The sequence below is a fragment of the Haplochromis burtoni genome, unplaced genomic scaffold, assembly GCF_018398535.1.
Source record: "Haplochromis burtoni strain Fernald_Lab_line unplaced genomic scaffold, NCSU_Asbu1 Contig_242, whole genome shotgun sequence".
Lineage (NCBI taxonomy): Eukaryota > Metazoa > Chordata > Actinopteri > Cichliformes > Cichlidae > Haplochromis > Haplochromis burtoni.
The window spans coordinates 42,987-52,377 of NW_024582603.1; the positions used below are offsets into that span (position 1 = coordinate 42,987).

Below are 9,391 nucleotides of genomic sequence, written 5' to 3' on the forward strand. Positions count from 1 at the left end.
TTTCTTTTTCTTTTCTTTTTTTTTTTAAGTTCCATTCATCTGCCTGGATATAAAAAATTAGGTGTCGTGTATTTCTGTAGTCATAGATAGAAAACATACTGGTGGATTATCATATTAAATATGGTGAATGTTTCAGAAATAGATGGAGGGTTATCTGCTTGGTTTCATCAAGGTTTTTTTCTTCCTTTTTTTCTGGGATCTGAATGATGCCATCGAGACTGGATATCCATGTCATGTTCATCTCAGACACATACCTCTGTCCGCGCTGTAGTTAAAAACTACACAATTTCCACCATTTTTTCCTTCATCCTGTTTTCTGTCCTCCTCTTTACTTGTCCCTCCACAGTGTCCAGGCCATCTTTCCGACTCCAGATCCCGCTGCCCTCAAGGACCGTCGAATGGAGAACCTGGTGGCTTATGCCCGAAAAGTTGAGGGTGACATGTATGAATCGGCTAACAGCAGAGTAAGTTGCTCCTTACACTTGAGAAATCAGTGGTGTCGGTGTTTCAGTATCTATGTCAGTCATTGTGCTGTCATTACTTGTTCATTAAATTTATTGCAGCAGGTGAACCCCTGTCTTTTTTTCCTGTTGTTAACTTGTCTTTTTCCCAAGATGAAAGAGAGCCACAGATTTGGTATTACTTGAGTTTCAAAATACTTCTATAATTTTCAAAAGAATTTATATTTTTGTGTCCTTTCTGTGTTCAAATTCTTGTTTTCTAATGTCCTTAATCTCTTGTTCTCTTTTGACAGGCTGAGTATTACCATTTGCTGGCAGAGAAGATCTACAAGATCCAGAAGGAATTGGAAGAGAAGAGGAGGACCCGACTGCAGAAGCAAGGTGTGAACATTGGACCTGCTGGCATGGGACAGCCCCCTACTGGGCTGCCTCCAAGTGAGTGAACCTGTTGGGGGCAGTGGAAGAAATGAAACGTTTTAGTGTTTGTTCAAAGTCTTCTGCTCATGCTTGGTGAACACACGGCAGTTTAACTTCCTTCTCCTCCTCCCCTATCTTTACAGACGGTCCCCTAACTGACCCGGTAATGGTGCGACCAGCAGGACCAAATCAGATGAACAGAACGCAAGGCCCAGGTAAAACATCTGTAGTTGCAGGCACATCATTTTATGGTGGAATTGAAGCTTACACTGATTTTTTTATTTTTTTATTTATTCATTTATTTATTTATTTTCCATTTATTTTTTAGTTATGTTTTACCAAATGTTAACTTGGAGCCAAATGGGCTGAGTGTAATGCCATGATTAATCTCCGCTGTGGACATAGACAGCTGGAGTAGCTGCGCGTCTCTAATATCTGCTGTCGTGCTCACTCTGATGACGAAGGCTTTAGAGTTCAGTGTCTTTGCCCTCATGTTGACCACGCCCCCCCCCCCCCCCCCCCCCCCCAGTGTATATCATAAATTCTGTGTTTTGTCAGGTATGAATCAGTTTAACCAAATGGGAATACAGTCTATGGGCCAGAGGTCAACACCTCCTCTACCCTTGGGACCATCTGGCAACCAGGTGAGTACACACAGTGTTTCAGATATGTAGAAGAACACAGTTGAAAGAGTGGGGGAAATAAAATGAGTAGCTGTTAAATTAATTCGATTTTTTTATAACAAAATTATAAGAAAATATAAAGTTTAGTTTTTTTGAAGACCAGTGCTTTTTTTTTTTTTTTTTTTTTTTTTTTTTTTTTTTTTTTTAAAACTCAGATGGGAATGGTTGGACCCAGGGTGGGGCAGCCCAATGTTAACCAGCTGCCAGCCCCGTATATGTCCCAGGGACAGTTTCCTGGCTCAGGACCTGGAGTTGGAGCTCAGTCTGGGATGACACCACCTGGGGGACCAGGAGGTATGGTGCAGGTAAGAGGGCTCGCACTTCTTTTTGATGTTGCTTAGAAACCCTGATTGTACCTGTAGCAATTCATATTTAGGTCTTTAATAAGGACCTAAATAGTCCTTCCTTTCTTCTTTTCTTTTCTCTTTCATTTTTCCCCCTCCAACTCAAATATAAACTCTGTTGTTAATGTGTTGGGTGTGAGGAGGAGAATTGTAAAGAGTACTGTGCAGGTCATCGTGTTCTGTAAGTACACACTACACTAACCATTAGTTATACATGTAAATCTAGGGATGCACCAACCCTTTGGATCAGATATATTTCCAGTTGTAACTTGGTTCATTTCTATGTTGTTCTGTGTTATTCTGTCATATACCAGTAGAAGTACATATAGCTTAGAGGAAGCTAACAGGAAAAGGCCTGTACATTTTACTCAACCACATACTGTGGTCAAGTGAGTTGACATGATTGAAAAGCTCCAACCATCCTTTCCCTGCGTGTCTGTTTATTTCTCTCTCGGTTGTTGGGAAGCTTTTGCTGCACTTACAGTAATAAAAGTGTCGCCAATTTGATTAATATTGACTTCAATTGTCTCTCGCTAGCTCCACTCTACATGAGAGGTGTGTATATCTGTGTGCACTCGCTGTGAGTCAAGGGAAGGTGAAACTAGTGCGAGTGTAAATAACAACAGTATAAAGTAACCTAATGACGTTCACGCTGAGGTGAAAGTGTAATTTTTAAGCCCACCGGAGCAGGCACTATTTTTAAGTGATGTCATTTTTCATAGGAAACGTAGTTTTTTTTTTTTTAACTCTACAGGGCCTTTCAAAAGTTTACTGGTGTTTTTACTTTATGTCTTTATGTGTAGTTTCTGGAATGCATAGAAATTAAATTGCACTGTTGGAAATAGTTAATTTGATGCACGTTGTGTTTTTTTTTTTTTTTTTTTTTTTTTTTTTTTGGTAATTGTGCACAACAGTATTTAATTTTGTTTTTCCTGCAGTTTACGAAAACTAGTGCATCTTAAAAGTGAAACTATGAAGACACTCAAATTTCCTATGGTTGAAAACTATTTTATGCAACTTTCTTGCATTTAGTTGACTGCATACTACCGATTGACTAGTCAGTGACACTCGATGAGTCGTGAGAGCGTCTCCTTTATTAAAATGAAAACTGCCAATTTTGAAAACTGGCATGGAGGGAAATGGCTGCACAGAAACAACACTGTTGTTCCAGAGTCTGACAAAAAGTAAAGTCATGTTTTAGTACGACTTTGGTAAGCTATGAAGGCGCACCGCTTGATGGATTGCCGGAGCATTACGGCTGCCGTAGTCAGAAGCCTTTTGGAGTAATCTGGGTCCAAAACTCCGTCTTCTTCAGGTCCCACTGCGGCATCACTGAGAGTTAAAAACTGTCTAAATTCTTTCATCTTTAATAAAATGATAGGCGTTGCTGCTTTACCAGGTGTAACAATTAAGTTTAACATCCAGGCATCCATGAAAACAGAATTTAGTAAATTCAACTGAGTTAGAAGTTAGCAGGAAGTTAGCTCGCTAGTTTCCACCTAAACACGATATAGCATGTTCTGACTGAGAGATTTCTGAAAAAATTAAAACGTACTGCTCTGCTATCACTTCCAACATAAATGAAGACAGAAAATTAAACAGCAGTGATGTTTGTAGGGTTACTGAAGTTGGACTAGCTGGTATATAATGATGTGCTACGTGATCGCTAGCAAAACAGCTACGTTAGCATAATATTAGCACAGTGAAGCTGAAGGATGAACGCTAACACTTTTCCACTTGATAAAAGTTAACGTGAGGGTTTCTGGGGGTTAGGGACAAATGCAATCACATGGCAGGATGCTATAAACGGGCCAAACTTCAGTCAGGAGAACAACTGAGATAATCCATCCACAATACGAGGTTAGTCATTAATATACTGCAACAACATTGGAATAGAGCAGTTGCGAGAGAATTCAGCATTAATGAATCAATGGTACGGAAGTGGAGGAAGCTCAGTTTTTGGCTTTCCCCATATTCCAAAAGTGCTTCATCTCTTTGCTATGACTGTCGCCCGGCATAATTTGCAGATGATGTTGTTTGCAGCTGCTGCAATGCTTTCAACCCAAAACAGGCGCAGATTGATGACACCATCAACATGCGCTATCGCGGTAGAATGGTATAGTCAAAATCTCTACCGTTGGCCAAATTTATATAGTTTCTACCGTATACAGTTTATACCGCCCACCTCTGATTTAAATTTGTCTGAAGGAGAAGACACTAGATATGTATTTTCATACATAGGCTTTCTTCAGTTGTAAGACATAACCTTCACCAACAAAGGAAAGAAAATGCCACTGACATCTTCACAAAATGTTATCTTCTTTCTTAACATCTTAAGCTTCATCTCCTGAACTGAAGTCAGGTCTCTGACACAGGAAAACATGCATAAACATGTTTATTTATTCCAGATATCGTCACAGTAATTAATGTCAGCAGATTAGACACATGACCCTCCCATCTCAGAACAGCTGACAAGGAGCCAGCTAAACAACGTCGACAGCTGGTTATACGCTAACATTGTGACAGCTAATGTGGACTGTCAAGTAACTGAGTCCAAGAATGTTAGTGAAACTGTCTTTTGAGTGGATCTAAAGCCAGCTAACAGATGCTAAAACAGCAGCGCTTATCAGCAGTTCAACTTACCCTCAATAATTCATCTCGGCATCAATGAGACATGGAGTGTAAAGTCATAGTGAGCGGGCGTTTTTATTGTTTTTGATCTCTTGGCTAATTTAAACATGTTTTACCTGAAGGAGCCACTGTAGCTAGTGCACTTGAATTCGGGGGGGGGTGTTAACTCTAATCTGCAATCCAGTCTACTGACATCTAACAGTGAAATTTATGCACACTGTAACTTTAAACTAACATAAGCACTGATACTCTGTACTGGCAGACATCTAAACCGGATTGGTGCATCCCCATTTAAAATGTAGCAAACTAAAATTTAAACCTGAAGAAGAGAAAACACACTCCAATAATTCCTGGATCATCAGATAGAACTGCAATATTCTGGGTTAATATAAAACTTTATGCGGTAAAATGTAAACGTAGGAGATGAGTAACCTCTTCATTCTTGCCATCCTCGGGCAGTATTGTTACAATTTCCCTATAACGTGATGTTAAGAAACATGGATAGAATATAAAGCATCCTGATGTGATCTCATTACATACATTCTTAGGTTACCCAAAGAACAACATTTTCTGTCTCTTAACCAACTCTACCTCTGTCTTCAGACGCAGATGGGCACTCCTCCCCCCCTCTCAGTTGCGAGTCCTCTAGCACAGCCGGGTTCAGCTGGCACTCCCAGTGGTGTCCCTCCAGTAGGGCCAATGGGGCCTCAAAGCGTGGGTGGTGGAGGTCCCAACTCTGCTGTCGGAGCCCCTGCCTCATCAATGACTCCATCTAACACAAACCAGCAACCCAACTCCAACCCTCATTTGGGGCCCATGCGTGGCAGCTCACCCTCTCCTGCTCACAGCCGATCACCTACTCCCCACCAGACGCCCCCCAGGCTTGCTGGGTCGCAGACGCCACAACCACACACCCCGAATGCATCACATTTGGTGCCACCCCCAGCTCCTCAGCAGAACCAGCTTGGTCAGGGTCCTGGCTCCAACAAGCCCCTCCAGCAGCAACACATGGGGCCTGCTGGTTCAACCACTCCATCTCATCCTGGAATGGCCTCAAGTTCAACACCGCATGGCAGTCAGCTGCCACGTACTCCGGTCAGTGTCCCTTATTGTAAAAACTGGCATTTATTTTTAATTCATGAGTTAGAAACTTTAAAAAATATTTTTTTAAATCAGGTCTTTTAAGTTTGGGAAGTTTTAGACAACAATAAAATACTTTAAAGAGAAAATACTTTATAAATAATAGCACAAATATCTGAATCAGATCATCATCATGATATCAGTGATTTGCTGTGGGCATGCTTTGCCTCAAAGGTAAATTTACACAGTTCATCAAAGTTCTTTACAGATTTGATGCTCCAAGCAACTGCCCGAAGGATTAAGCTATGTCGCATTGCCCTTTCTGTTAATGTAACACCAAACTATGAGCAGTTTGTTCAGTTTTACTTGCATGTTCCCCTGTCGTGCACCACTTGCATATTTACTACTTGTATGCATCTAATTTGTGCATCTCTCTTCAGTTATCCCAGAAGGGTTCGTTCCCAGCCGACAGTCAGGCCCCGACCCCAGCTTCTGTCAGCAGTCTAGACACCTCGTCCCAGCAACCGGCGTCAAACACTTCAGCCACCAATGTGGACATAAAGATGGAGGTCAAACATCAGGATGAGGAGGACGAGAGCGATGCTGGGAGCTGCTCCAAAGGAGGGAAACTCGGCAACCTCAAAATGGAGGAAAAACCTGTGAAATCCGAATTTAAAAAAGAAGAGTGTTCTGGAGAAGGCGGTAAAGGAGTTCCTATGGAAACGTCGACTACAACACAGGGGTCAGGAGTAAAGATGGAAGACAGAAAACCGGAGGTGAAGAAAGAGGTGAAGAAAGAGGTGAAAGATGAAGAGGAGAGCTCGGAGGCAGTCGTGTCGCAGGCCCCAGTGAAAAAGAAGAGTAAGTCAAAAATACATTTTTACCAGCTGTTTTACACCTGCTGAAAATGAATCATGTTTTATTACCCTTTCATCTTACTCTGCCCTCTAATCTCCATCATTCTTACAGTCTTCAAACCGGAGGAGCTTCGTCAGGCCCTGATGCCCACGCTTGAATCTCTCTACAGACAAGATCCAGAGTCTCTGCCATTCAGAATGCCTGTTGATCCTCAACTGCTCTGCATACCTGTATGTACCCCTGCTGAGGTTTAGATTATTTATACTTGCTCAGTTTCACATTTGCAAAAAAGTCTAACTTTTTATCTGCATTTTAACTCGTACAAATTTTAGTCGAGGGCTTAACTGCTCTGTTTTGACGTTGTGATGTTCCAGGATTACTTTGACATTGTGAAGAACCCAATGGACTTATCAACCATCAAGCGAAAGCTAGACACAGGTTAGTATGTGCTGCTGTATTTATGGAAACTTAGTAGACCACAACGAAAAAGCATAGATTTGGGGGTGTTAGAAGTTGATGTGTTAAGAAGGGAGGACTAAAAGTGTAAAAGTTTTTTGATTTCTAGATTGGAAAGTCATCATGGTTTGCGTGTGTTGGTTTTAGGTCAGTACCAGGAGCCCTGGCAGTACGTGGAAGACATCTGGCTGATGTTCAACAATGCCTGGCTGTACAATCGCAAAACCTCACGAGTCTACAAGTACTGCTCCAAGCTGGCTGAGGTTTTCGAACAGGAGATCGACCCTGTGATGCAGAGTCTTGGCTACTGTTGTGGGAGGAAGGTGAGACAAAGTGTGGAATAACCGGCTGAATGGACGAGGTGGAATAGGAGTGGGTACAGGTCACTCTTAAATTGGCAACAGCACTGCATAGGTTAGAGCTGTTCAACAGAGTTCGGTAATGGTTTGAGAGTCATTTGTATGTTCGGCAAGTATTGTGCATGTAAGTGGAAACACAAGCAATCTGCCAGAAAATCTAGTGAAAGTGCATTACATAGACAAATATCCCAAATATTTTGTAGAGCAGCCCAGAGCTCACACGATTATTAAAAAAATAAATAAAACAACTATTGGTTATTAAACTAACCCTTATTTTAATAAGCTAATTTAGTTTAGCTAAGTGTGTGTTCCTAAATGGCTCTTTCTCATCTGAGCTGCTGTGCAGAAATTTGCAGTATGTATGCGGATTTAAAATGAAAAAGAAAAAGCAAAGCATTATTAATGCACTGGATTGATATCGCGTTCCCAAGTTGTAGGACGTCACTTACACTGCTCAAGTTAAGGTGCTAAGTTGGTAACAACACCAAAGGTGAAGAAGCCCAATCCTGACACGGTGTGAAGACCTGAGTGCACGTTTGCATTGGTTCAAATTATCCCGGCCAATTAACTCATCAAAGTATTTACAAATGAACTTGAACCAGAGTCTAAGTAAACCAGGGCTTAGTGTATCTGGCTAAATATTAAGGAGTGATGCCGATATAGTCTTACACTTTTATACTTTATAGAGGTTTTGTTTCAACATGTGAACCAACCCATGGAGCCTAAAACTATTACGGTTTTATAAAACGCAGGTTGAAGATGTGTGTTTGAATTTTTTGACCATGTTTCAGACCTGAAAACAGAAGCAAGTGAAGTGGGTTCATAGCTAAAATTGGCCTTGAGCATGCCACTGCGATATCACGTTTCAGCTCTCATTAGACTCTGCTATTTTTGGTTTTGCAGACAAATAACAAAACTGATTGCCCCTCTATTATTAAAAGCTGGCTGAAGGTATAGTACAGTGTGACAAATCGAAGTAGAACTTGACTTAATCAGTAAAGTTTTTTTTCTCAGATAAAATAAAAACCTAAACAGAACTTGGGAAATGTTGTCTCCTGTGAGTTTTTTTTTTCCATGTTCAGGTTTTGTTTCTGGTTCCTCAAGTCAAGTACAAACATTTTTCTTGAAATTGTGTATATATCTTTGCCACTGTCACAGTGTGATTAAACTGAAGGTCAGTTTTAAGAAGTGCTTAGACTTGATAATAGTACTGTTGTGTGGTGTAGGGTTGTTAACTCGGGCAGCTGTCCCAGCAAGAGTGCGGGGGTGTGGTGCAATTTAACGTTGCACTTGACTGAAGTAGCACTATCCAGCAGCTTCAATGCTAATCGTATGACATAGATGGAATAGCTGCCTAGGTGGAACTCCCCACATACAGGTCCAGGGACATAAAAGTAAGACTCGGGGAGTTTATTTCATTACTTTTATAAGTATCGTAGGCTATACCAGTGAGAGGGCACTGATGAGTTTGCCTCATTCACATGATGCTGAGTGGCTAAAGATTCAGTTGTTGATGGTCAAGAGGTTAACGAGTTGTTTATCATTTTTCTTTGCTTCTCTCCATCAGCTGGAGTTCTCTCCTCAGACGTTGTGCTGCTATGGAAAGCAGCTGTGCACTATCCCCCGAGACGCTGCATACTTCAGCTACCAGAACAGGTATGGGGGGAGAAGGGAAGAGCAATAAAGAAATGAAGGGTAATAGGAAGAATGGATAGTAAAAAAGGAAGAGATTATAGAAGAGAGCCATTAAGAAGAGTTTAAGCAGTGGGCCAGTATTCAGAGAATATGAGGTAAATGCCAAATAATTATCTGATTAATTTTGTTTCCCTAAACACTTCCCTTCACTTCATGTTCTCTTTTTTTTTTTTTTTTTTTTTGTATTAAATATTTCCATGTGGTGCCTAATGCACTGGCATTTTAACAGTCAGTCCTCTGATCACATTCTTTAAGGTGTGTGGGTGTGTGTGTGTGTGAGAGAGAGATTTTTTTTAAAGAAAGCTTAGAATATTTAAACACCAGTGCAAAGCAGACAAGGCTATTGACCGGACCTCATACCACAGCCTGTACCCAGGGGAGTCTACACCAAGTCTGTATGGTTTACC

General features: G+C 41.1%; 1 protein-coding gene across 5 annotated transcripts in view; it reads left to right on the forward strand.

Moving 5' to 3' along the window:
* Positions 1-9,391, forward strand: part of ep300a (E1A binding protein p300 a) — a 37,326-nt gene that overhangs the window by 7,580 nt on the left and 20,355 nt on the right. For 4 of the 5 annotated variants that reach the window (XM_042227078.1, XM_042227079.1, XM_042227080.1 and 1 more), the window contains exons 9-19: positions 347-464; positions 755-896; positions 1,022-1,093; positions 1,437-1,522; positions 1,717-1,866; positions 5,140-5,631; positions 6,057-6,477; positions 6,586-6,704; positions 6,849-6,912; positions 7,078-7,253; positions 8,857-8,945. In XM_042227078.1, the coding sequence (XP_042083012.1) occupies positions 347-464; positions 755-896; positions 1,022-1,093; positions 1,437-1,522; positions 1,717-1,866; positions 5,140-5,631; positions 6,057-6,477; positions 6,586-6,704; positions 6,849-6,912; positions 7,078-7,253; positions 8,857-8,945 (1,929 nt within the window). The remainder of the gene's footprint in view (positions 1-346; positions 465-754; positions 897-1,021; positions 1,094-1,436; positions 1,523-1,716; positions 1,867-5,139; positions 5,632-6,056; positions 6,478-6,585; positions 6,705-6,848; positions 6,913-7,077; positions 7,254-8,856; positions 8,946-9,391) is intronic. The other variant, XM_042227081.1, reaches the window with a different exon arrangement.